The sequence below is a fragment of the Neodiprion pinetum genome, chromosome 4 (assembly GCF_021155775.2).
Source record: "Neodiprion pinetum isolate iyNeoPine1 chromosome 4, iyNeoPine1.2, whole genome shotgun sequence".
Taxonomy (NCBI): domain Eukaryota; kingdom Metazoa; phylum Arthropoda; class Insecta; order Hymenoptera; family Diprionidae; genus Neodiprion; species Neodiprion pinetum.
Genome location: NC_060235.2, coordinates 38,999,862 through 39,026,879, shown reverse-complemented (window position 1 = coordinate 39,026,879; position 27,018 = coordinate 38,999,862). Strand labels below are relative to the sequence as shown.

The 27,018-nt window shown below is 38.5% G+C and overlaps 1 protein-coding gene and 2 long non-coding RNA genes across 4 annotated transcripts; 1 reads left to right on the top strand and 2 right to left on the bottom strand.

Moving 5' to 3' along the window:
• Nucleotides 1-7,675: 7,675 nt before the first annotated feature.
• On the bottom strand, nucleotides 7,676-9,271 carry LOC124216932 (uncharacterized). Of its 2 annotated transcripts, XR_011176939.1 has the most exons (4): nucleotides 8,901-9,271; nucleotides 8,578-8,784; nucleotides 8,174-8,370; nucleotides 7,676-7,825 (listed from the first exon to the last, which is right to left on the bottom strand). It is a non-coding gene; the product is annotated as an uncharacterized lncRNA (long non-coding RNA). The 2 variants fall into 2 exon arrangements; XR_006882733.2 differs by having other exon boundaries at nucleotides 8,578-9,269.
• Nucleotides 9,272-9,561: 290 nt separating this feature from the next.
• LOC124216911 (very long chain fatty acid elongase AAEL008004) lies at nucleotides 9,562-18,774 on the top strand. Its single transcript, XM_046622020.2, has 4 exons — nucleotides 9,562-10,041; nucleotides 15,662-15,913; nucleotides 16,060-16,303; nucleotides 18,095-18,774. The coding sequence occupies exons 2-4, from the start codon at nucleotides 15,662-15,664 to the stop codon at nucleotides 18,598-18,600; spliced, it is 1,002 nt and encodes a 333-aa protein (XP_046477976.1). The 5' UTR covers nucleotides 9,562-10,041; the 3' UTR covers nucleotides 18,601-18,774.
• Nucleotides 18,775-23,456: 4,682 nt separating this feature from the next.
• LOC124216938 (uncharacterized) lies at nucleotides 23,457-24,763 on the bottom strand. Its single transcript, XR_006882741.2, has 3 exons — nucleotides 24,578-24,763; nucleotides 24,090-24,278; nucleotides 23,457-23,534 (listed from the first exon to the last, which is right to left on the bottom strand). It is a non-coding gene; the product is annotated as an uncharacterized lncRNA (long non-coding RNA).
• Nucleotides 24,764-27,018: the final 2,255 nt, after the last annotated feature.

Genomic DNA, 27,018 nt, shown 5'->3' with positions numbered 1-27,018 from the left:
TGCAATGCAAATTTTGTAATTTCTGTTTCACTGGAATGATGGAATGAATAGAAATTCTGCAAAGGGGCTTTTTTCGCGCATGTTGTAGAACGCAAATGTTTGCTGCCTAGTATTGATGGGATATTTTATCACTTTTAGAAAAGTATACTTTGTATTTGATTCGTTGCGAAAGAAATATTATGTCTATTAAAATACTTTTATGAAAATTCATAGAACTCGGTTCGCGCACGGAGGAAAAGGAATTGTTGAACCAACAAAAAATTTGATTTTTTTGGAGTCCATTCGCTTCCATCTACTGTCACTTATACTTCTTTCAAATACGATGACTTCGATTCAACCGTTTCGATTTAGTTAGTTCGTCAAAATGATATATTCAAGAGAATTCCTTTATTCAACAAAAGCGAACGAACTTTTTCATGCGTTTCCGAAATTTAGTCAACTAGATATCATTTCATTTCAAGCTTATACAATGTTCCTCCATGTCGCATGTTCGTCGACAGAGAAACGATTAGGTACTTAAAATAAAATGAGTAAATGAATCTAGCCAGCAGAAAATTTACATCGATCGAATTCCACACTTTGTTGATCTAGCTAATTGGTTGAGTCGGTAAAGAAGTCAGATCCGGATATCGAAGAGTAAATTTCTCGTCCGACTTGTTAAAAACGAAGAAAGCATTATAATGCCAAGTTTTGAATGACCGAAATTGAAATTGACGACAAATAAACAAAAACCATCGCCACATGTTCGTTTTTCACTTTTACATGTATACAACAGTTACAAGTTTTCGGATTTCACCAGATTAATATCGAATAAATCCCACAATATTTTGAATCAACATATTTATAATTACAACATTTGACAAATATGATTTCTACGCTTGAATAACTCTAATGTGTTCAGTCAATGCAACAAAATTTGATTATCTGCTTCAACCATTGAACTTTGATACAACAATTTCATATTTCCAAAATAAATGGATTGAGGTGCGTTCGGTAAAATTTTTAATTATTTGAACGACAAATTTTCATGATACAAAATTCACATTATCGCAAAAAACGCACGGCCGTGTTATCTCGAATAAATTGATGCTCGGCACGATCATTCAAAGGTTCGATTTCATATCTATATTAATTTGTCACAAGTATTTCATCCGGAAAAAGTATTTTCTTGAATGCGAAAGGCGAATCGACAGTAACGGAGAAGACAAAAACTAAAACCAAAAAATTCAAACACATGACGAAGCCTATTTAAATTGATACACGAAAGCCAAGGATAGCCTCTGTATCTTACGTCAAGAAATTTATGTTAGTTATAATCCATGTGTTTGCATCTGATATTTGCGGATCCGGAATTTAATTACATGCGTCAAATTAAACGGCGCGCCGTCGTCGTTATATGGAATTCGAGATGTTTCCTATTTCTTGCTTCGCGCTTCCTTATCGCCGAATGTTTTCCTGATTTTTTGAAACCAGCTTCGAATCGGTGGTGCTTTTTAATTTTTAACACAAAAATCGGGCTATTTACATTGTGTGAATAAATATGACACGAAATTTAAGCCTGGTCGAAACGGGCAAAGTAAATATATTGAACAAATTTCATTTCAAATTTAATGACCGTACTTTTTATATGTTTACAGCTACCATTAAGCCACTTAATCTTAATGCTCAACAAAGTCAAGTACCTACGGAAATGATGTTTAATAAGCCCATTAAATTGCGGTAGCAGAGAAATTATAATTTGTAGACATTATGGAAGGACATGTTCAACCGGTCAATGCTTAATATACTTATAACGATTAAAAAAGTGAGATCGGAAAGCGGCCGCTGCACGTGTGCGTAAATAATAAAGCGCGCGTTTTAAGTCCGGAATCATTACCTGTTCGCTAGTCTCTGAAGTTAAATGAGAAAAAAAACTTAACCAACCAATGAATAAACAATTACATAAAACAGTACAACGACTGATTAATGAAGTCTCGAAAATTCCGGGACAACGTGATCGCCTTTATAGATATAACAAATTCATGAATTATAGATGGAAGAAGAAAAAAAAAAAAAAAAAAAAGAACCATTTATAAGACTGGATCGCAAATACGTTGAGGTTGCGAATATTCCAGGGGTCCAAGGAACGGCTTATATACTTACGCTTAAACGCATCGGATGATAAACGGTGATTGAAAATTGGACACGGCATTCCGTCGATGGATAAAATTTTCAATTAATGGCGCGCGATGAAAATAAAAATAAAAAAAAATCTCAAACAATATGCCGGAGATGGAATCTCGGGTAAATATACTCGGTCAATGATTGTTATTTTGTGAATTGATATTCACGAACCGTGCACGCGCGCAGTTAACCAGAAACGTCTAATTGAATACCAAGGCTTCTTCTTCTTCTTCTTCTTTTCTCTTTCCGTTCTCTTACCTCCAAATATCGGCGCACTTAGCCCGACTAATTACCATGTTATTTTCATAACTAAACCGTGCGCGAGTTCCGAGCCGAAACTCTTCGCCAATCATTCCCGCTCGATGACGTATGACAATGAGCGAATGTCAATGTTTTTTCACCTCTTCTCGTTTTCGACGATTCGAATATCGCGACGAAATCGCGAGTCATCCTGCAATCGTAAAATTCTTTGTACCGATGAGTTGGCAGATTTTCAAAAAACAGTCCAGACGCTGCACTCTCGAAAAATCGTGTTCGTCGGAACGAAGGTTTATTCCCAGTTTTTTTTTTTTTTTTTTCACATCGCGAAGACGAATCGAAGACGATCAGACTTTTTCTTATTCTTTTCTACATCTGTCTGGTAATGAGAGTGAAAATGAGTTTCCGGCATGATTTTCAATTTTTAACTAATCATCTATACGCGTTCCTACGTTCAGCTTGATTATGATCGCAGACTAATGAGTTATATAAATCTCCTCGGTTGTAAATCGACGATTAATTATATAAATATACAATCATTACGAAGTTATATTATACGGTAGCAGGAAATGTGTGAGGAGTGATTAGTGGATCGATGATCCCTGTTCCACTATCTTTAGATCGTACTTAATGACGCAGATTTATACGAACTAATAATCAAACCACACAACAAATAACCAGCGCATCGTGAGAATGAATGACAAAGATTCATTATTTAAGGTAACTTAGGCACGCGTCACAAGTTATTGACCCTGTCCCAATTAATGACCTTTTTTGATTGTATCTGTTCGATCCTTGGTTCTAAAACTACCAAAAATTAAATCTGTAGTATCTAACCCTCTAGCAATTGGTTTTAGTCGTCGAGAATTTCGAAATTTCGGCCGTCGGTTTATAACTTTGTTAAATAAAAGGGTCGATGATTGGAAATGACGAAGAAAAAAGACATATTCAAGCATGATTTGCGGTCGAGGATATAATCGCCTTTTTCTTCTTTCTACCAATATAATTAATTTAATCGCTAAAAAGTTAATTCTTATCTGTATAGTATATTCTTGGATCGATATATGTGTGGATTTTTGAAAGAAGTGTTTCGCACAATTGAATTTTCAGCATACTTGGCATATGCAGGGCTGAAACTTGGTTGTTACGAATCATTGGGAAAAATTAACCACACTGAGAAAAATTTCATTTGTTACAGTAACTAGAAAAATTTAGTAAAACAGGTAGTGTTAAAAAAAACTGTTCGAACATTGTTGGGATTACGAAAAACGAGGCACGCCTAACCATTTTGCTTTTTTCCTACCTCGGTACTTTTATACTTTTGAAACAATTGGAAGTGTTTGTTAATTGAACGCATACATCAATTTTTTGATCAATGTAATCTGATACCAAATTTTTTACAAAAACAGACTCACCTTTCATCCTTCGTGCACAATTTACTATTTCGTACTGTTTAAGTAATATTAATAAGCGGCAGAGGAGTAAAAAAAATTTCATAACAACCGATTTGTCAAGACTGTGCGGAAAAAGAAGACCAAATCTGCACTAACAGACGCGTCTGAATCACCTCGAAATTATAGATGCATTATGTCGCTTGACTGTTTCTTTTCGATGTGCTCTCGCTGAACGATAAAATATCCGGAAAAACTTACCATTGCCAGATTCTCCGGATATTTTCGAATCGCTATAACTACGCATAATGAAATTGAGTTATAAACAACAGACGCACATTTATTGCCATTCTTTGAAGATTTCATCAACAAACATCCAATCTTTTCAGAAGTTTTCCAAGGCTCAACCGAAACAAATAACGATCGGATTCACTCTTCTTTGAGTGTATTTGTTTATTCGATCAGTCGATTAATCGAATACTTGGATTACCTGTTTTTTTTTTTTCGATTAATCGACTGATAATTATCATGTATCGAATGATGTTGCATCGCTGCATTTCGCAATGCAGCATCGACCGGAATCTCCGGTAATCTCTGCATAAACGATTGGATGAATTTTTACACGTGTGGCCGATCCGATTGGTGTTATTAGATTAATAGAAGTTTCGTAACGCGTAAAGGTTGGCGTATCGTAATCAAGTATACCGTCCTACTTCAATCTGCAAGTTGTGCATTCGCCAGTCTTTAAGATATGGTAGTCATTGACCCAATTATCTATTGAGAGTACGTTTCTCAATATGTGAAAAGTTCGTCATCGGTATCGGCCTTCAAACGAGTTGCGCCCGTCTGTGAAGTTCACAAATTTTTCATAACACGACACTTTTACAATTTATAAAATTAAACGTCTCCACCAATATGGTTTATTTGTGTAAATAATTGATCGGATTTTCTTACCCATATCATTTAATGAGTTTGGTAAATGCAGTTCAAATTTGTTGGTATTAAAAATTTAATCGAGCCACTAAACGTAAATCTGTCGTAATAATTTCAAACTGTTGATACAGGGTAACGTTTGATTCAGTCAGCGATTCGGACGCACTTCAGACTTTTCAACTTCGCCGTAAAATGTTTAGTCGATAGTATCTCTGATCAATACAGGTATATACAAATTTAGTATAAAATATAAAATGTACACGCTTCATTGTGTAATGCCGCGCTGTTTCAAATCGGTTATAACGAATCGAGAAGTTAAACATCTGAATCGAATTAAGCCTCATGATGATCCGGTACATCCGTGTTTTTATAATAAAAAGATCATTCAGTAATATTCCAAATCGTGATGAAATTCTCACAATAAATTAACGGCCAACACTAGATTCCGGAGATATACCGCAAACCTGTTATTACACGCCTAGTATCTATGTAACACGACGACTATAATTCGTCGAATATGTTATGATAGCCTTACGAAGAAGAGAAAACAAAGAAGAAGTGAAAAGAGAAAAACTCACGGGAATGCGCTATATACATATATGTATATATATATATATATATATATATATACTACTGGCCGTTTTACATTGATTGGCCAATTTGATTACGCGAATTTATTTATCAAAACAATATCAATACCGCGCAAAGCTACGAATCAACATTATTTCTCAGCCTTACTATAAGCGATGTATAATAATATAGGAAGTTACGTTGAGTTAATACAGCCCCGGCAATTCGATGTCTTTCATTAACAAATTCCAGATGCCGAAAGGTTCTCCCGAAAGGACCTGTTTGTACCAAGCGCGATTCAACTTGCTCAATTTTCATTGGCTGAAATCCATTCTCCCAAAGCCTGAAGCAAACCTTTTCAGGCAAGAATAAAACAAAAAAATTCCCTAGAATCGACCGGCCGACAAGTGACGGTCAACCGTAACCTCTCGCCCATTTAAGAATCCGTCACTCTGCCTTAGCCATGCTAGTAACATTTTTACGAAGTTGGCTACGCCGATAAACTAGACGAACCGCAATTGTCGAGCAAGTTCTTGCAAGAGAACCTCTCTGTATAACCTTCAATTACGTGAAAATACATGCATCGCGTGGAACGGAAAATTTATGCGACAACATTGATCTACTAACATAATGACCTATCGACTCATTGTCCGTGCCTTCTTCGTTTCGTCGGCCTTATGTATTTTTTATTTTTTTTTTTTTTGTCATTGTTTCCGTTCACACAAATCGAAATAGTTGTCCTCTTTCTTTTTCACATTTCACGTCAGCACTGAAATTTGTCCAAACGGTGCATAAATATGTTAATATTCGCAAAAATTTTCTACCATAAATCATTTATAAATCATGATCAATGGAACTTTGATGCTTTGGTGTTTGAAAAAAATCTTTTACTACAATTCAATCAATTTACATTATGCAATTGGTATTTCACAATATTTTTCGCGTGTGTGTAAGTTATACGTTTTGGCAAATAGCAGTTAGTATTTAAAAGATGTGGATAAAAAAAAAAAAAAAAAAAAAAAAAAAAAAAACGTTCATATCGGCTGTCTCACGTCTCGATCGCAGTGAAAATCGGCGAAGAAACGAAAATAATTTCAGATAAACAAATGAAACATCACTTTTCACTTCAAATAATTTGCACAGTAATGATAGTAATTACGATAATAATAGACTGGATTAAACGCGGATGAAAAGTTTTTTCACTGATTCTGCATTGGAATTTTATATGATGCACGTATCGCTGAATGACTGCAGGAGGTATAATCCGAATATTAACGTATGAAAGCTGCGATTTAACATCGGCAGAATGGGATGAAAGAAAAAAAAGAGGAAGATAATAGTAATACATTTTTCTTCTTCATCCGCGTCGTGCAAATTCCAATATAGATAATCAGAAACCGAAATGCGATACACGGTACGTCACAGTAAAAAAGTATGAGCAACGTATGAAAAAAATAAAAGCAACCGATAAAGATATCAATGTTTGCTTTACTGTTTATCCATAATTATAATAGAATATGCGAATTTTGGGAAAATCCAGAGTAAATAATTTTACGACGGCCACTGAGCTAAAAATAATCGAGTAATCGATTATTCGGGTTCAATAAAATAATCGAACACGACTTGATTGAATCGTCAAAAATTAATCGATCGATCCATAGTTTCGGGTTTTTTTGAAACAGTACATTTGAAACCAATATGTCGTGAATTTCGGTATGCGGTCTTAATAGCGGAAAATTTTCTTTATAATTTATAGTTAGATTCAAAATATTTTTCAATTTCAGCTAAAAATATTCGTTCATCTTCAACTTGTGGGTAATACGATGATAGTAATTGATACAGTAATCGTATAAATTGATTATGTATCGTGAGGAAAAATAATGGAGTTGGTCGATAAATCTGATTTGAAAAATAATGGATTTACTCGAAATCGATTATTTCTTATCATTATTAGTTAATATCTTTTTTTATAATGACTCGTGAGAATATTAGACTCTTGCATTGTAAGAATTACAGTATTTGCATATTATTGTACAAATTTAATCTTGTAACGGACTCAAATTACGAAAATTAATACAGTGCTTTAGAAATAGTGAATCAAAATCTTGCACGATCGATATAAACGCATTGCAATTTTTCTAAAACAATACACGAAAAATTGGATTCACGTGGCATTGAAATTGAAAAGCTCTGATTCCGGTTCCATCTTTACCGAATCATTAAGCATTTACCAGATATAAATAATCGCAGCGACAATTTACTTTAACATTTAAGGGGGGAGACTGCTTTAGAGGCTTCACAAAATCGATTTTTTCAAGGATTTTTTTGGGAAGGGAAGAAATATTCGATTGAAACAAAAATTTCAGGTTTAATTGTTATATATTTCAGCAGTCTTCTCGAATTTTTTCATTAAGATATATGTCATATTATGCCTGGTCCAAGCATTTCATCGAGGCGTCTACAGTGTGCATTTGTCGTGCAGCGGGAAAGGTGCAGGTCGCAATTTCCATCTGAAACAAAGAACCCAAAAAAATTTTATACTTCTCAATAGTATAGCTTCTAGTTAAACCAAGAAAATTCAACAAAAAGTGAAAAATTCAACAATTTTTCGCAAATTAAAAAAAAAATTCACTTTAGATTGTTTAAAAAGTGGGTTAATCTTGACTTTCTTAAGGTTTTTTAGGTTCAACTAGAAGAGAATTTAATCCCGAGTACAATGCAATTTGTCTCGTTTCGATAGGACGTTTAGTTTTTTCCCTATCTTTCCCGCCAATTAGGAAAAGTCGTAAAAATGAAAAACCGAGAAATCGTGCGTCAAAGTTTTCGTACATAAAAAATCGTAATTTTCTTGAACTTACCGCATTAATATGCCAATCAGCGATTCCTGGTCCATAGAGTCGCCCTCCAGACTCTTCAAAACACTGGTTCAAAACTTCAAAAAACTGGTTCAGACTCTTCGAAAAACTGGTTGAAAACTTCAAAAAACCGCTCGTATACCTGCTCGACGCTTGCTCACTATTTCTTCTGTAACTCCGAAAATATTTCGAATTTGCGTCTGAAATTTTAGGGACACATTCTTGGATAGTTTGGGAAGACATTTATGCAAAAAAAAAAAAAAAACAGATTTTTTGAAGCCTCTAAAGCAGGCTCCCCCCTTAAAAACCAACCGATCTTTAAATAAAAATTTGAAAAAAAAAAAAAAAAACAATACGTAATATTAAAAAATTTACAAATTACTTGGATACTCGGTTAATATTCACACCTCTTTCTTCAACAATCTAGGGACTAAAATTCGGCAAGCACGTTGCAGGAAAATACACAGCTTTTTAAAACATCATTTGGCACCTCACTCGTGTAAAATAATGGACACATCACAGAAATTGTCGCGAACTGGTTTAATGGTCGTCGGTTAAAATCGGAACATTTCGTAAACATTCGGCTATTTTCCGTACAGTCCTTTAGAATTTCTCTAAAATCCCAGAAACTTTACATCATACAAGTGCCTTTCAATTCGACACGTAATCTACATCGAAAATTTTAAACTTTCATACATTTCTTAGAACTAATATTACGGAAAATAATTACTTTCAGATTTATTTATGGAAAACTCGTCATTTGTCCCAATCGCTATTTCACACTCCCAATTATCCAACAGTAAATGTTTCCACTGTCACTGTCTCCAAACGTACGATACAAACTCTTATTCTACAGTAAGATTACGTAATACTTGATAATAAAAGAATTATGTACAACGATCTTCTATCGTTATTGCGGCACCTCGATTATCCCTGAACCGTAAATATTTCGCCGTAATTACGAATAACCGATGAATCAAACATGGATACTAAAAGTCTCTCCGCTTATCCTGTAACACTCGTTGTGAAACATTCGCGGTTTCATAGGTGGAGGAATATAGAGGATGATAGAAAGAGAGGCGACAAATGCGTAAAGCAAAAAAAAAAAAAAAAAAAAAAAATAAAAAATAAAAAAAAATACGCACGATCGCAGTGATAAAGTTGATAATAATAAAACGTAAACGCGTTCGAGCCAGCGTTTGCGAATTTAAACGCAGAGGAGCGACGCGATCGGTGGTGGGGCTTTGGTAAATTAACGAAAGCCTATCTGATCCAAGGAATGGGGGGGGGGGGGGGGGGGGGGGGGAGGATGAGGATTCGAACTTCTAGCGCGAGTTCCGTTCGACCGGCCGCAACGAACCGATATAAGATCGGCATTGGTGCTCGTGAACCGCAGTTGATCACTGAATTACCCGACGAGCTGGGATAGAGATATACGTACATGTGTGTGTACACCTCTATATGTATATATATATATATACATAAATATATATACATGTATAGATGAATAAATAAATAAATAAATAAATAAATGAAGAAGTAAATAAATCGATAAATATCTCTTGTTGTTCCTTGCCGATTCGTCTTGTACGGTATAAAAGAAACTGGTCGAAATTAATCGATCGTAGCTGCGCCGATCTTTGCAGACGGCGTATTTGAGCATACGGTTGTTTTTGTAAATCGGTAAAATCGGACACGTTGTTGAACGTTAATTTTAATAACAGACACTCGATTCGGCCAACACGTGCGGGTTTTATTGAGGATAATAATATACAACTGAACGCGATTGAAAGGTTCTCGATAAACTTGGATTTTGGACAACCGATTCTACACATTTCGGTATCCGGCGATCGTGGACGATAGTTATAACGGTGAGTCGGTTTCTCTTTTCCTTTTCTTTTTTTTTTTTCATCCATTTATACCCTATTTTTAAGATAGGTTTGACAGCCTTCGGGAAAAAATTGTTTGATTAAAACATGGTTGGTAAATTTTTTTGTATGATTTTTTTTTTTATTTTTAAACTAATTTTTATTGTTATACCCATACCCCAACGGTATATCAAATCGATATTTCGGCAACCACGACTGATCATCGACAAATCGACATTTAAATTAGTTGCTCCGACTACGATAGAAATTAGAGTACTGGAGAATTTCAAAAGGTTTAAAACGCTCGTTGTGTTGCACACAATTTCTCAGATTTGAATATACATTTGCTGTCGATTTTGTCTTTATTCCGTTCAATCGTTCTCCGACCTATTGATAAAAGTTGCAAGTCTGAGAAAAATGAAAGAAAATTTACGATGACTTGACTGAACGATACGAGGTGAAAAAAGAATTGAAAAGAAGAAAAAGAAGAAAACTACCCAGTGATATTTGAACATGGAATTTTTTTTTTTTTTTATCTACCATTCGAATTTTATTATTATTGAAAATATTATTGAAAACACAATTCGGATTGTTAAATTTTGTATCGGATTTTGCACTATGATCGTAATTCGATTAAAAAATTCTCTGGAGCTATAAACAAACATGCTGTAGCGTATAATATTACGTTAAAAAATTATCGGTAAAGAAAAAGGTGATGCGGATTAAAATTGTAAATTCGCAGCTCACGGCTCATGCATTTATGAATAAAAATGTGACACAGAGGCAGACGTAGAAGAGGAAGAAGTTTTCGCGAGATGTGTAAAACGATTTTTATGCCGATTTTTATAACGCTGGATATAATTCAGATCTAATGAGACTTTGGAGTAGCAGATCTTAAAGTTTCTAAAAATCCGAGTTTGCATGCCTATACAATGTGTTTTATGGCCGTTAATGGTTTTCATTCTTCAAGTTAATACGACTATTGGACAATAATTGAGAGATGCTAACGAGAAAAGATGCTCTGAAAAAAAAATATCCGCAAACGTGAGCGTGAATAATTTTTTGCGAATAAATCGGGAATAGTTTATGACTAAGAGAAATCGGCCAGCTTACACATTTATTTTTAACGTTCCACGCACAAGGTCACGCTTAGATCTATGTAACATACCGATCGGCTCCGATTCATAAAAACAACATTGCCCAATCGTTTGGCATTTAAAGACCATTTTTATGCCGGTTAACACAGGCGTTTAATAGCCGAACGAATCACGACCAAGACCTCAAAAAGGCCAAAGATCTCCGTTTACTAGCTGTGAATATAATTTCGAAGCCGTTACCGATGCTGTTGGAAAAAAAAACTACACCGAAGTATGCATGCAACATATATAAATCACTCCCTCACGCGTGACTTGCAGCCGAAATATTTCTTTATCTACTTTACTAGTAGGTAAAGCTTCGGTTATTTTCTTTCCTTCATTCGCCTTCACGTCTATCAAAAATGAAATCGTTCGACCGATTTTCGAGTTATTTATACGCGTATCAAGACTGGATTCGAAAGAGGATAGAGACTGAAGTGAGCCTTAATTTTCTACGATATTCTTTAAGCTTTCTGTTATACTTATTGCATAGGCAAATCGCGAAGATTCTTACGAAGTCAATCGAATCATCGCAGGATGTGACGTCGACTTAACGATGTGAGGAAGAAATAATAAAAACAGGAAAAGAAACCAAGCATTCCGTGAAATTGGCTACCTTGCTTAATCATAAGCAATTCTGCATCGGGTATGACAGGTGCGTTATTTTCGTTGAACCGGTTTCGAAATCGCAAAACTTTTCACACACACATACATGCGATTATTACACTCGATCTGTGGCTCGCCGCATGGTTCTCATGAGTATGTGTAAGCGCGATGTAATCTGAAAAAACCGGCTTCTTGCATCGTGGCTTGATATTATTAAATTCACACGCTACACTGTGCATGTATAATTAAATATACCGATTAACGCGTCACGTATAAATTCTTTTTTACCACAGATCGATTACGTACCGCTGTGCTAAAGTGCGTAAAAATTTTTTACTATTTTTTCACGCTCCGGGAATAATGCGAGGTATCGTTTTTACGCAATAAACCGATCGCGGTTTGTGCAGAAAGACGCGTCAGGTTTACAATGACATAAAAAATAAAATAAAATATAATAAAAATTCACCTTCGGCTCGCGTATGTAATATCAAGATATAACGCGGATAAATCACCGACCTGCATAATTTGACTAGTTTTATTATGCGCGCATACTTGCAGAACCTGCGGTAAACGCCATGCGTTGTCTCAAAGAAGAATTGCAGACTTCCGCATGCGGCATGAAACTCGCTGCGGGTGGTCGTTTTTCTTTTTTTTTTTTATTTCTAACGGCGACGCGGTTCTCCATTCGCTTTGCACCTGACCGGGGCTGCGAATTACATTTAAACGCATCTGTTATAATATCATGGAGCCGGCTTTCGAACCTGGATACCTCCTACGGTCATCCACATTCCAAACTCCATTCGCCGTTTATTTATACATTACACACACGGGTGTTTACCGGATCCGAAAGTCAAATATGTGAAAAATTAGATATTCTACGGTGATTTGTAATTTATTCACCGCAAAGAGTTTCGTCGAAACGATAGATTTTAGTATAATAAATATACATATACATATATTGACATGAATATCAATTAATTTGAGACTCGCCCAGTAATTATATCATTATTCTTACATCGCGTAAAGTATTCGAAGATGTTTGAAATATTGGAAATTTTGTATGATTGTATAATTGGCGAGAATTACAATGAAATAAATGAATATTGAAAGTATGAAACAAAGTTTGAAAAACGCGTCGTTCGAAGTCCCCTCTAAGAGCAGAAATTCAACGCCGGAAGATGATGCGAAGTAATTTTTACATATGTACACGAGGTGTGTGAAAAAAAAATGTGGAAGAAACGTAAAAAAGTTGTTAAAAATTTTAATCAAACTTAAGGGTAAAAGTTAAGAGCGGCCAAAGTTCGCGTCTTCGTCTATGCGCATAATACCGTAGATAGGTATCCAAAATACGTACGATAATTTCGGAATTTATATCTACTCACGCGTATCATGTGTTGTTGGAAAATATTCCGCTTTGTTGTAATGCGAAGAGCCGCGGGGTATTTCGTAAATTAAGAAGCCGAAGAATTTCCAAAAACGTTTACTCAACCCCGTAAATCACGGAACACAATTTAGCCGCGTGCTTATGCAGGTAAATACATACAAGCATCGTAACATCATTCAGACCGTTCAATTTCTATTCCGAACGTTACTGCCGACGATTAAAATCAGCGTTGACATTGGATTTTGTATCCCGGTATAGAAATTTATCATCGCGCTATAGCTAAACGTTCCCGTTCGATTTTTCCACCTTTCACATTTCCGTTTTTCGCAAAATTACACACACCTCGTATATTATATGAGAATTCGACTAAAATTAAATATGGCTTTTCTCTCTGTCATCACGCGGACATACGTATATATAATCACAATTTTGTGTTCTAATTTGGAAATCGCCTGTTGAGAAATAAATTTCTCAAACTTTACAGCGCCCTCGGCTACAATCCATAGATACCAATCTTTCGTCAAAGTAACAATATACATCAGGTTCAAAATTGCACATCCTTCTGGTTCGGATAGTGGAACACGAAATGTCTGATATTTTGCTGGCCTGTAACAAGTGGATGAGAACAAAATTATATTCGAATCGCGAGCGTGCGAAGATAAAAAACGGGTCTGTTACAAGTTGCAGTTCCGTGTAACGCGTAGATATTTAAACCCGGAGTTTTGCAAGGGAATATTATAGCTGGTCCGGTGAGATTGTTTTCTTTTTCTTTTATTTTCTTTTTCTTTTACTTTTTTCTTATTTCCGTTGTTTTTTTTCAAGCAACCGAGAAAACGCGTTCCCTCTCCCGCTGTACTTTATTCTCTTTCGGTCCGCAGGCGCTGCATTTATACCTGTATACCTAACTGCACTGCTGCACCAGCCTTCGATGTAAAGCCACTTTTCCTTTCGAACAGAAACGTTAGCGCGTTGCGAAACAAACTCACTCACTCGCTCGCTAGCTCGCTCAATCGAAGAACGGGTTGTGCGGTTTCTGTAAGGCAATACTCAGGCCCAACGGTGACGGTCTCGGGCCACTGAAGCCGCGAGAAAATCACCCCGACCTGGTTGAAATTCCTCAATTCCTCGCCGATTTTACGATAGATCGGTTTACTCGGACGATCGACTAGGAGAGACGCTGTCGTTTATTCCATTGTCCGTGGTAAAAATAAATAAATAAATAATAAAAAAAACACACACACACATTCCGCATTCGCCGAACGGGCCAATCTTAACGACCTGCGGAAGACCGGCGAGACGCTCAGAATTTCACAACGAGCAGGTAGCCACGCGGTTCACGTAGATTGCTCAACACGCCCGTGAAAGGTAGTAGGTACCATTAGAATTCCGAGGTATCCGAGCGCTGCTGTTAATTCGATTTTCGAATAAGCATTTTGCTCGAATTTTCAGCAGCGCGTGTCTTTTTTCTCTGATACTCACCCGGCAGATAGGCAACCCACAATTCGCTGTGGAATTGATGCAACCGCGTAGCCTTGGTTGCCTAGCTGTTGGCGTTTAGCGACGGGTTTCACGGAAAACTGCTGGTGAGATTGCAGAGGAATGGGAGATGAGGCCGAGGCTCCGGAATGTTTGCCTTGCAATCTCACCTTCTCCGCACGTCATTATTCGCGTGTGAACAATCTCGAATAGGTATTATGCAATGTGTAGCCCAGCTGGTTTCAGTGTTATGTAGAAATTATTACCACTGTGCAAATTTGGACAGCAAAAACCTCGGACGCTACCCTGACATTGATCAGCCGCGGTGGTTTTAAGAAAGCCTCGATTTTAGGCTTGGCGATTTTGCAACCGGAGGTCACAGTGGTCACATCCAGCAATAAAACGATTCTTGACGCTGCATAATGACGTGCAAATGTTCTCGTGAAGCTATCGCTTACTTTATGCAACTTTTGGTTTCTCCCTTGCGAAATACGAAGTGCAATTTTACGACGAAACGGTACCGCGTACAGGATATCAGGCAAAGGTCGGCATGATTAACATTGCTGATGATTTGGACTCATCTTTATGCATGGGTAAAATTTCGTCAGTCGAAAGAATCGATGTTGCAAATTGTTCGATCAATTTCAAGCACAATCCAAATTGCCGATTGTCAGAATTCAGTCGGGTTTTCATAGTCTTCCAAGGTTACTGCGGCGAATTTGCGGAAGCCTCATCCGAAATTTGAACTATTCCGAATTTCGACAACTCGCACTTCGAACCCTTCCGAGTTTTCACTATTCCGACTAACGTGACATATTTGACACGCGTCTTGACTACGCAGATATTCGACCCGCAACATACGTACAAGAAATGAGAATTTGGTAACCGCGATTGGTCAGGATTGCCCAACTGGGTGATTATAGAAGCGATGTGTCAAGACTTTTCCGACATTGGTATTTCCCCAATTTCCAATCAGTAGCGACTTTCTCACTAACTTATCGCCCGGTACCTCATCTTGCAGATGGACCAGGTAGTCAGGATGGTGGTGGACGCCTATCGGGACCTAATGGACAACAAAAGTGACCCGAGAGTCAACGGTTGGTTCATGATGAGCGGTCCAATGCCAACGGCGTTGATATGCCTCACCTACGCTTACTGCGTCAAGGTGCTCGGACCTAAACTGATGGAGAACAGAAAGCCGATGAAGCTCCGGAAGGTTTTGATTTTCTACAACCTGTTCCAAGTCATATTCTCCTACTGGCTCTTCAAAGAGGTAAGACCAATGATATTTAATGACGTATCAATGTATCATGTATCATTTCGCAGAGACGCTCGCATAAATCGTGTCATTGTTTGCTTGGACAGTAATCCCATGGTGTTGAGTAATTCCTGTACCTAATGACGTTCTTTCCTTTTCAGTCTCTCGTTGCCGGGTGGGGCGGTCATTACTCCTTCAGATGTCAGCCGGTCGATTATTCCAACAACACGTTGGCCGTCAGAATGGCCCACGCGTGCTGGTGGTACTACATGTCCAAGTTCACGGAATTCTTCGACACGATATTCTTCGTGCTTAGGAAGAAGAACGAACAGGTGTCGACCCTCCACGTCATCCATCACGGCATAATGCCGATGTCCGTCTGGTTCGGGCTGAAATTCACGCCAGGTGGGTTATGGAAACTGATTCCAACGCTCTTTGACTTTTGAAAAACTTCTTCTCGTCTCATTCCGAGTACGGTTCAACAAATACGGGTCGAAGCCAAAAGTACCCAAGACTTGTCTGAAGGCAAAACTCGGTGAAATATCGGACCCCGATAATTGACAGTCATTACTTCCAGAGTAACTCGACCACTCTAAGAGGACACGACAAAAATCAATTATCACTGGCACTAGCACATTGTGTATACGGAATAGGTAAATACATCGAACGTCTTCTACGAGATGCCGCGATACCTTCGCCACGCGTCATTAAATATTCAAGCATTACAAATATTGCGCGTTCAATATTCTTGTGGACACGAATAATATTGGCCACATGTAGTTCTGATCTCAGACTCCAAATATATACTACCGGATTTTGGGTAGATATTACTTATTCTGTACGGTTTTTAACGATCGAAGTCCCATGGCTTCCATCGCATCTTCTCACTAACATCAATGTTAATTTAACCGGTTTTCTAATATTTACTGGACAGTCACCATCCCAGCAGACGTTAATTGAATACATTCTCATTGTATATTATACATATTTAGAGTGCATTAATTTTCGTCTTAACCTTACACTCGGAACACGATTAATCGTATTCGTTGATTAATACCGTTGCCGTGATTCAGCAAAACGTGATCTGCACTTGAACCGATGAATCCTGTAATCGGTTACTAAGTCTATATACCATACCATAAATATTGAGGTATTTTACGAGCCTCTAAAGTCATGAGCTGTTTCGATAAAAACTAAGCGTTGCTAGAGGCGAGCGTTCGTTCAGAGTCATTAACATCGAATGTACCTTTGCAACCGAAGGTTCAACGGACACGCGTGATCTGTTCCTCAATTTCAACGGAGTTATAGGTAGCCGGCTAAAAATGGTCAGTTTTAGAACATGCCAAGTGTACCGTTAACACAACAATGACGTAACTATTGAATTAGCAAACTTTTCTCACCGCTGTCAATCATCTTCTCCATACTACATACTACACGATTGCCGAAGATCGAAGCCTAGCTAGGAACGGAATAAAACCGGTACCCTTTTTGTACCTCATAATGATCTCAATTGGAGTTTGCATGATTAATGGGAACGTGCTGAACTTGACGAATCGTTTATTCTGATCTCAAAAGGCCAAGTGGTCGTCCATTCTGTGACCAAATGACTCGCGGCGCGTACGGTTTGAAAAGCTTCGTTGAGCACCGATCGTTTCTTTTAAAAGTTAAGTTAAAATTTCCCCCCGATTAGTATGTTCGTTCCTATCGATGATGGCGATTGGTGAATGGTCTACAAAACGTCGAATATCTCGAGATTACTTACTCAGTTACAGAAAGTAATTCGTCAGGCACTTGTGTGGTTTGTTGTGTACGTTCAAGACAGCCAAGGTCGAGGATCGAGCTTCGCACGCTTCCGAATGACCAATAACACGAGGAAAGAAATAAAATTACCATATCATAATACAAAGTCCTCTTTGCTTTTCCAGTGCATAAAGGGCTAACTGACCGGCTTAAAAGTTAAACGCCTTGTTGAGATCATAAGTAATTTCGACAGGTGGCCGCGGATGAGTAGAAATTACAATAATGTCAACGAAACTCTGCTTGCCCAGAACTCGCAGAGGCTGCCCAACCACTAATAAGTCATGCATATTTATCACGGTTACCATGTACCACGCGACGTTCAGACAACGACCCCAATGAGACTGACCAGATCGCAAAATTCGCCCTTGTAAAACCTCTTCTATTCTATTATTCCAGGAGGTCACAGCACGTTCTTCGGTCTGCTCAACACCTTCGTTCACATAGTGATGTACTCTTACTATCTTCTGGCCGCTCTCGGTCCCCATATGCAGCCTTACCTCTGGTGGAAGAAGTACTTGACTACCCTGCAGATGGTCCAGTTTGTTCTGGTGATGGTCCACGCGTTCCAGCTGCTCTTCATCCAGTGCAACTACCCCAAGGCCTTCGTATGGTGGATCGGAATGCACGCCGTGCTCTTCTACTTCCTGTTCAGAGACTTCTACCAGCAGGCCTACGTCAAGAAGTCGCGCAACCTCGCCAAGACCGACGATTCCAACGACGCGAAGCTACAGAACGGCAAGGTTCACGACGGAAGCAAGAGTGACAGGAAGAACGGTCTGGAACCTGGCGTCGATACCAAGGACGAGATATACGCCGGCAAGTACAAAATGGCGACAGGTTACATTTCCGGTAACGGACTTAGGAACAGAGTATTCATAGACAATAGGAGCATCAGCGAATAGATGCAGCGAGACTTTATACGCTAATTGTATACCTATACACAAAACCTGTTCGCCGTTACGGATCGAGGTCGCCGATCCTTGATTAAAAGAGAAGAGAAAAAAAAAAAAAAAACAACCGGGACATTAGAAGATCACGATGACGATGATGACGATGATCGCGATCCTGATAAATAATATTAGCACGAGGATGAAGTGTGCAACTGATTTACACACCCCATTACACATACTGTACTATACGTTATTATACACATGAACAACATCAACAACAACAACAACAAAAACAATATAGAGCTTAGTATCATCGCCTGCGCGACACATTATCCAATTGTACCGAACCAAAGAAAGGAATGAGGAATATATCAGAAAGAACAGAAGAACGAAAGGAAGTAAGAAAGCGGCTATATGGAGATACATTTTTGTTTATGTTTATTTTTCATCTCATTGCACAAAGGGTTGAGAATTTGCCATTTGGAGATTAATAGAGAAGCTGAGGGGAGAAAAAGGATGAACAAGAAAGAACGCAACGTTTGTCGCCTGTACATGTTATTATATGTACCTGTACATAATGAAAAAGCTGGCAGAAACTGCTGATAAAGGAAAACCGATGAACGAAACGGGATTTGACCGGCAGCTGATACCGGTTGTACATATTACCATTTTATGATTATTATTATAATTATTATTAGTGTTATTGTTAGCATTAACTTAGTCTTAACTTATATACTTGTTAGTAGATTATTGTGAGTATAGAAATTGCTTGTGACAAAATGGGGACCATGTACATATAGTGTCAAATATGCGATGAATATGTATAAAGCCTACGAGCATATACATAGTAATAATAATGATGGATAGCGAACGTCGCACCTCAATCAGTGACACATTAAAGATGCAACCGATTTATTATTTTTTATAAATTTTTTTTTTTTTTTTTTTTAATCTTGCTATATCTGTAATATACCTTAGATGTATATTCAATTCGCTGCACTTATTGATAATATTCTTATCCTCCGATCACAGTTTTATGTTCTCTGAGACATATTATCAATACGAGTCATGTGTTCGACGTATTATACATTGATTGTATTGGATGTGTTTCATTATAAAACGAGAAATGATATACATCTAACGTAATAATATAAATACATTGCGGTTAGTTGTTACAATGTATAGATAAATTATACTTGTTAAGGCTTTTGTACAATAAATGAACGACGGATGATCCGACCCGATCACTGTCCGACAGTATAAAACTTGCGCGTTTTTCGTAATCCTTACTAATTTAAAGTGCGTGTCAATTATTTGCGGAACCGAGTTTACTTTTCCTGTACTTTGGCTTGTGCTTTGTCTTTGTCGCCGAGCTGAATGACAAGTATCTTGTAGTTAATCAGAAATGGTAATCACTGGCCTTATGGAACCGAGAACACAGCTCGCCGGGGCAACTTCGAAGGTTCGAGACGCGTTTCAACTTTGTTGTACGACAGGATGACGAATCAAACGAGAAAAGTGAGAAATAAAATGACCGGCTGATGATGTAGCCCAGGTTGGACCGTGGCCGTGTTTTTACCACTTTAACCACGTTGCAGCAGATAAATCTATTATGGCTTTGCTTCCAGGCTGCAATGCATAAGCAATTAACGTCTGGTCGTGAGTCCGGTGCACTAATCGCAAAGATAAATTTCCTCTTTTACATATTAAATTTGTCTTTTGTTCGTCAGATAGGTATTTATCCGTTTTTTTTTTTTTTTTTTTTTCGTCGTTGAGTTAAAACCACACGACGAAAACAAAATACCTATTATTCGCAATGCAGACGGTAGGTTCGATGAGAATTTCAAATTCGGGTCAATAAAATGGCCAGACAAGAAAAACACCGGTTTGAATAGTAAAGAGTAATATTATTGCCGCGTTTATGAATACATTTATTTCTTAATTTAAAGATTCATATTGAATTCGCGATGTGTGATGATCAACTTGAGCGGCAGCCAGACGAATATTTTTAATTTTTCCTCATTTAGTGATAATTTCAATCTTTCACAGAACGGACCGTACACCGCGATAATTATTCATTCAAGTTAGGCTACAGGAAAAATTCATCGTGTGTCTATATACGTGCACAGATTCGCTTTAGTGTCCTTTCCTTTTTTTCTTTCACGACGAAGATGATTGTTCACACTTTAGTTAATTCGGTTACACATTAAAGGAGGAAAAGAATTACACCGTATACAAAGAAGACGGCTCGTTATAATATTTTCCTCAAGCGATATTGGTATTCTACATGATTGCGGTTTAGCCTAGCCAGAAGTGCCAAAAAAAAAAAGGAGCTCCAAGTCGAAGGTGAGGAAAAGAAAGATGAGACTAATGTACCAGGAAACAGAATTTTAATTCTTCCTCTTGCAAAAATATTTACATCGGTTACGTAGTCCGCGACTATATGTATACGTGTATAAAAATTTCCCGGAAGTTTTATACCTTCTACTGCAGGTTATTACACCGATAAATAACTTGCATGCCATATATACCCATGCGTGGACATGCAGACAGTATAACTGATATTTGTAGGTACAAACAGCCGTATCTTTTACGCCTTCCCTTGCGCAAGAAGAGATATTAGGACAAGTGCAACTGGGGAAAGTGTGGTTGTCGCGTAATAGAAAATCTCTGAACGGCTTCTAATTAACCCGATGCGGGTCGAGAAGTAGGTAGATAGATAGGTACAAGTATCATGTTGCGCCTTGGTGCAAGTCAAGCACCGTCACTCCGTTATAAGGGCAATGGCACACTTCCATTATTCCTCGAGTGTGTCTTTTCTGCTCATTTTTCAGTGGCTTTAGCTCTATCCGATCTTTGCAGATTTTTCAACTTCGACTCACCCAGACAACATTCACCAAATACGCACGATTATCAGTGTTCAGAGATTAGTTGCATCATTTTCAACTATTTCGGGTAGTGCCTACAATCTGTAATGAAAAATCGGATGAAAACGATCGGATAGTTAGAAAATGAGAAGTCTACGCTCGGTCGTCGGTATTTTACCGATACCGTGGATAAAAATGAGAATTTGTCTTCAACGGAATAAAAAGAGCAATAGTCGATAAAGTCTCTATTAAACAACAATTGGCGACGATAGAGAAAACGATTGGTCGGTAACGTTCCACCGGTCGATCTCACCGTTTCGTTCGATCCACAGCTTCTCGACTGGGGTGCGAGATTCGATTTTCACAATCTCACAGCAGATACAGAGAGAGAGAGAGAGATGCGAGGCTTTCGTTTACCGGCTGTAAACAACCGCCGCCAGATGTCGCTGACAGTCGGTACTAAACCGAACCTCGCATTACGGCGGGAAATTTTCAAATTGCGAGAAAGAAGATTGTAGTATTCTGCTATGCCGACTCGATTTTTTCATTGGGATCCCATAAGACCAGTCGGTAAGTGCAGGGCTATCGAATTACTCTAAAAATTTACCAGAACCGTAAACCATTACGAAAAATAATCTAGGGCTCGCAGTCTTTACGTTGATCATGATGATGATGAAGATGATACTGGGACCGGCTGCTGGGACCGATTTTCAATCGGTGAAAGCGGGAGCTGGATAGTGAAAGTGAACCGCATCGCGCCGCTCCCGCGAAGCCGCAAACCGGAAACTGCTTCGTTGTGGGGGGGGGGGGGGGGGGCAAGGCAAGCCTGCACGGCATCCAACCTTTCGGGCCTTACGGGCCTTTCGGGCATAACCGCGGGCCGTAAAGCATTGGGCAATCGGTCTGTGACAGTGCCGGGCATTCCGTACTTACGTACACGTACACAAACTGCAAGACTGAACTTTGCGATGTTTGCACCTGCCGATCTTCTACGTGGTTAAATATGTAATGGAAGATGACATCGCGTATAAGCGAGAAGGGAGAAGACATTCATATCTTTTTTAAATATCGCAATTCATGATGAATCGATCAGATTCGTTGCGCTGATTTGTTTGGTTGCACGTATACCTTGTCCAATGCATACCTCATATGTAGCTTACTGAAAAAGTTGCTGTGATTTTTGCGATTCATCCATTATGCGCAACACAGATTTATCCACTTTGTGCGTTTCTCACTCAAGTATAATAGTTCTGTTGTAAGCGAGTCTGATGAATATTCAAGAATGCGACTTACGCTCCAGAGTTGAAAAACGAAATTTAAATCCTACGGATCGAAAAATTTCTGAAATCCCCGGGTAAAATTCCCTCCTTCTCCGCCTCGTGACAAGAATTATTGATACGTATGAATTACTAATTATAGCGAGGAATATGGAGTGCATCGCAAACAAAATTCCGTGAGAGCATATAATTATGTAGGTGTTTATTTAACATCCAAGCGTTATCGTCATCGTCATCATCATCGTCACAATAGACAAGTGTACATAATACTTATGTCATATCATTGGGCTCTCCGTATAAATTGTTTACTAAACGAATTCCACGTGCAATTACCGATCGGATAACGCGATCGAGAATTTTATCACTGCTATAACGCATACGTAAATCATGCGTATTACGACGATGCGGATGAAAAGGCGCCAGTGCACCGAGTGGTTCGATGTAATGATCAAAGAAATTCCTCGAGGCGGTCGAGCGTGACATTTTACGCTACGTGTTAATGACGACGAATCGAAGCGTCGATCCCTTAGGTCAAGTCACAGACGCGTTGAAGGATAACCGCGATGGATTCGTCGTTCGATTCAATGATGATTATTAGTTAATCAATTTTGTATATTGTTGCGTAAAAATTCATCGTCCAGCAAAACATCGGTCACTTTGAACCCAGGGCAAGTGCGGGTTTTGAATAGAAAAAAAAGGAGAGTGAATAAGAGTAAGAAAGAAACGGAACGGTCAAAAAGAAGAAGAACAAAATGTACCGCATACTCTTCGCGTGGAACCGCAACTGCGCAGTGTCTTGAGGCTGAAATACAGAAAAAGTAGTAACCGAAAAGAGAGAGATGAAAAAATACCACAGAAAGACTAATGAAATAATTGATCGCCTAGAGCTATGCCGATGGATGCTTAATATGATGTATAGATGTATACGAGAAAAGAGCACACACGCCTGTAATTACTTGATGTAGTTTACTCGATGAAACCATTGCCAATAACCGCAATAAGGCAACAGGTTGCGGTTATAAGCTAATTGTAAAAAGAATCATTGTCGTGATTCAAATATGAAAATTTTTGGTGTTTGAAGCAATTGAAGAAATTTGTTTTTTTTTTTTCTCATTTATTCTCAGTTCGCAACAATCTTTACACCTAGACACTCGATCTATGAAGTGAAATGGTGCGAATGTTTGACTTTCTAGTTTGCGCCGTCATAATGAACTCCGAAAAAAAATCATTCACAGTTTCATTGGTTCGCACTTGACGTCACACAGATCAAATACACCTGATGACGCGCGTCTCGCGTAGAAGCCAGTCATGGTAATAACAGTTCAAGGTAAGTAATTTTCAGCAATATCTGACTTACCAGTAATTAATTATTTTACTTCAATGACGCAGTTTTCAAACGCCTGCAGTTATTAACGATGCGCAGAGTGGATAAGCGGCTGCTCGATATTTAATTATACGTATGTTGTGGCTGTGTTTCACACTCCGCGGTACCGCTAGGGACGCCATCTACGTGACGTCATACGCCTAGAGCCAATTGCAGGTCACTCTGGGTTAAACCATGCGGGAAAATTAAATGCGTGGAATTCATTTCTATCAAAAAATATGAAGATGGAATATATTGTCGGTGATAAGAATTCAATCCGTCGAGACTAACTGAATGCCTAATGATTACTATGACTGATACTGATTATTATGACCTATTCAAATTTCGTGTCGAGGTATCATTGATTTTTCCACTCAAGATAACGGATTGAGTTATTTCTGATTTTTCGCGGGATAACGATACATATAAATGCTGCACAAGTGGGAATTGCGGCTCTTATGCTAATTTATGAAAATTATAACCTTGAAGTAAATTTTGCTCTGGATCTGGGAACGCAGGTGTGTATGCCATCGAATTTCTTGGCCCATCAACCGGAATCCGGTAAACAAGCCCAGGTAGCACATTTATTTCGAGGCTGTCTATCATTCAACTACAAAAAGTCACCGTTTTGTTCAATTAAAGACATGCCGACGCATTGTTGGCAAAAAATCAACAAAAGGCAGCCTATTTTTCAATAGCTATAGATCGTCAAAAAACTGAACGTAAAATTGACATGCAGTATACTTCATGTTTGCAATAATAAATTAATACTAGCCGTCTCAACTATAGTTGTGATTGTTCAGGTTTTTGATGTTTTTCCGACAGATAATTGTTTGTGCGAGCGCATTCATGTGCCGAATGAACTTCAACGTCTGATGGCAGTTAGACTAACTAATTGTTATCTCGTACTTGACGCCATCTGACTATTAGCCCACGTAATTAGCCTACTTGCAAATTATCGCCTTTTTATAGTCAACTGAGTACCAAATAATAGTTGACGTCGGGTGTTGCCTTTATCACGAATTTTCAAAGGACATTCGTGCAGTCTTAGTAGGTGTACGGTGAACAATAGGCTCATAATATGCCTATTCCCAGTTGACTTGAAACAGTTGACTGAGAATTTTTGTTAATATTAAGTCAACCAACAGCGAACGGTATGCTACCTGGGAAAAAGCTGTTTGCAATGGATCGAACGACGGTGGAATATTTTGATGATCCAAAAATTACTCGACCAGCGATTGAAAAATCGGCAAACTTTTCCAATCTGAGTCAGACTTTGGGATTGGCCGGTGAATAAAGAATCGTGAAATTGCGGAAATTCCGAGCATCACTTCGCATCACGGAGTATATTTTTAACGACGGTGCCGGAATGGAATTCCCCTCACTAAATCGGTGGGCCGCGCGCCGGCGGTTTGTCGGGAAAAACGTCGGTATCTCGAACAGAACCTGCAACGCGATCGGCAATGCCGATTCAGAATTGGCAATGAGTTGAGCGGCCCCCGCGTCTTGTCGAGGAACTGTTTTTCGAGAAATTTGCATAGTTTTAATCGTGCACCGAACCCTGTCCCCCCAAACAAATCAACCTTGACTGACGTATGCACGAAATTGACGAACGACCTTCGCCCAGACTCCGGCTGTGGATGTAGTGATATTCGAGGTTAATTGAGAGGGACTTTGAGTAATCGAGTTCCTATTTGATAGCCGTCCAACAGCGAGTCCATGTAGCAACAGACGCATACGCACGCGCGTCTTTGTATACGCGAGGCTATTTTGCAAGACGAATTCGCAGCTTTTATAGACATTCGTCGAAGGTGAAATTACGCCCGAGATGTTCGTGCTGTTATTTCGCTTAGCTTGAAACAACTCTCGACCGATGGTCAATCAGACAAATCATTCGACAGCCCAAATAAAACTCGAAGTGGTCGACCGCGCTGCCATTTTAAATTTGCACCGGCGCATACACTTTAGTTGAACCAATCGAAAGACGTATCCAAGGTGACGTCATAAAGGATTGATATTTTGTCCTTCGGTGTTTATATTATTATTTTTGAACCTTCTGACTGCAGAAACCGGCATTTTCAGCAAACGGAACATACGGAAATAAATAAGTAACCTCAAGTAACCTATTTGGGTGATTTCTGTGACGTCATCTTGGATTTGCGCAGAACGAGCGAAAATCAGTCTTCAGTTCCGACACACCATATTTCCTTACATCATGGCTACCTGTAAACTTTTGCATTGCATCCATTCAGACCTGCAGGTGTCAAGGGGTCTGAATCTGCTGCTTTGTTATTTTGCCATGTCGACTGGAAAAAAAAACTTGTAAATACTCGGTTATAATTGGAACGTACTCAGCGTACAGTTGCAGTTGTTTTTTAACATTGGTACAACTTGTCTATTCGGTTTAGTCGTAACCGACGTTACAGAACATGACGTCGTGTGAAAAATAAATTGTAGCAAAATGTATTCTTTTCATTGGACACACGAGTTACAGCATTTCAGCTCACTGATTTCAATAGCAAATTGAAACAAAATTGACCGATAAAGGTTGCTCCGAGTGGTCTCAACATGATACAACTCCCAGTATATTTTATCTCTGCCTCGATCGGTTGGATGATAAAGAGATTGTAAAAAAGGAAATGATTTTTTCTCCAATTTCCCCGTGCACATGATACTCTGTTTACGGAAATTTTCATCAATGCAGTGTTCATATGCGTGAGCGCAGAAAAAACTGATTCGTCTGTAAGCACACGTTTTGCAAGCAGCTACGTGTTATACACAGGCGTGTAACGATTGGTTTCACTAATTCCAGCTTTTGGTTAAAATTGTATTTTCTCCCCACGCCATACAAAATTGGCATTCTAATTAATTTTTAACCTATTTTTATATTACCATCTATGTTGTATCCATGTGTACTGAGCAC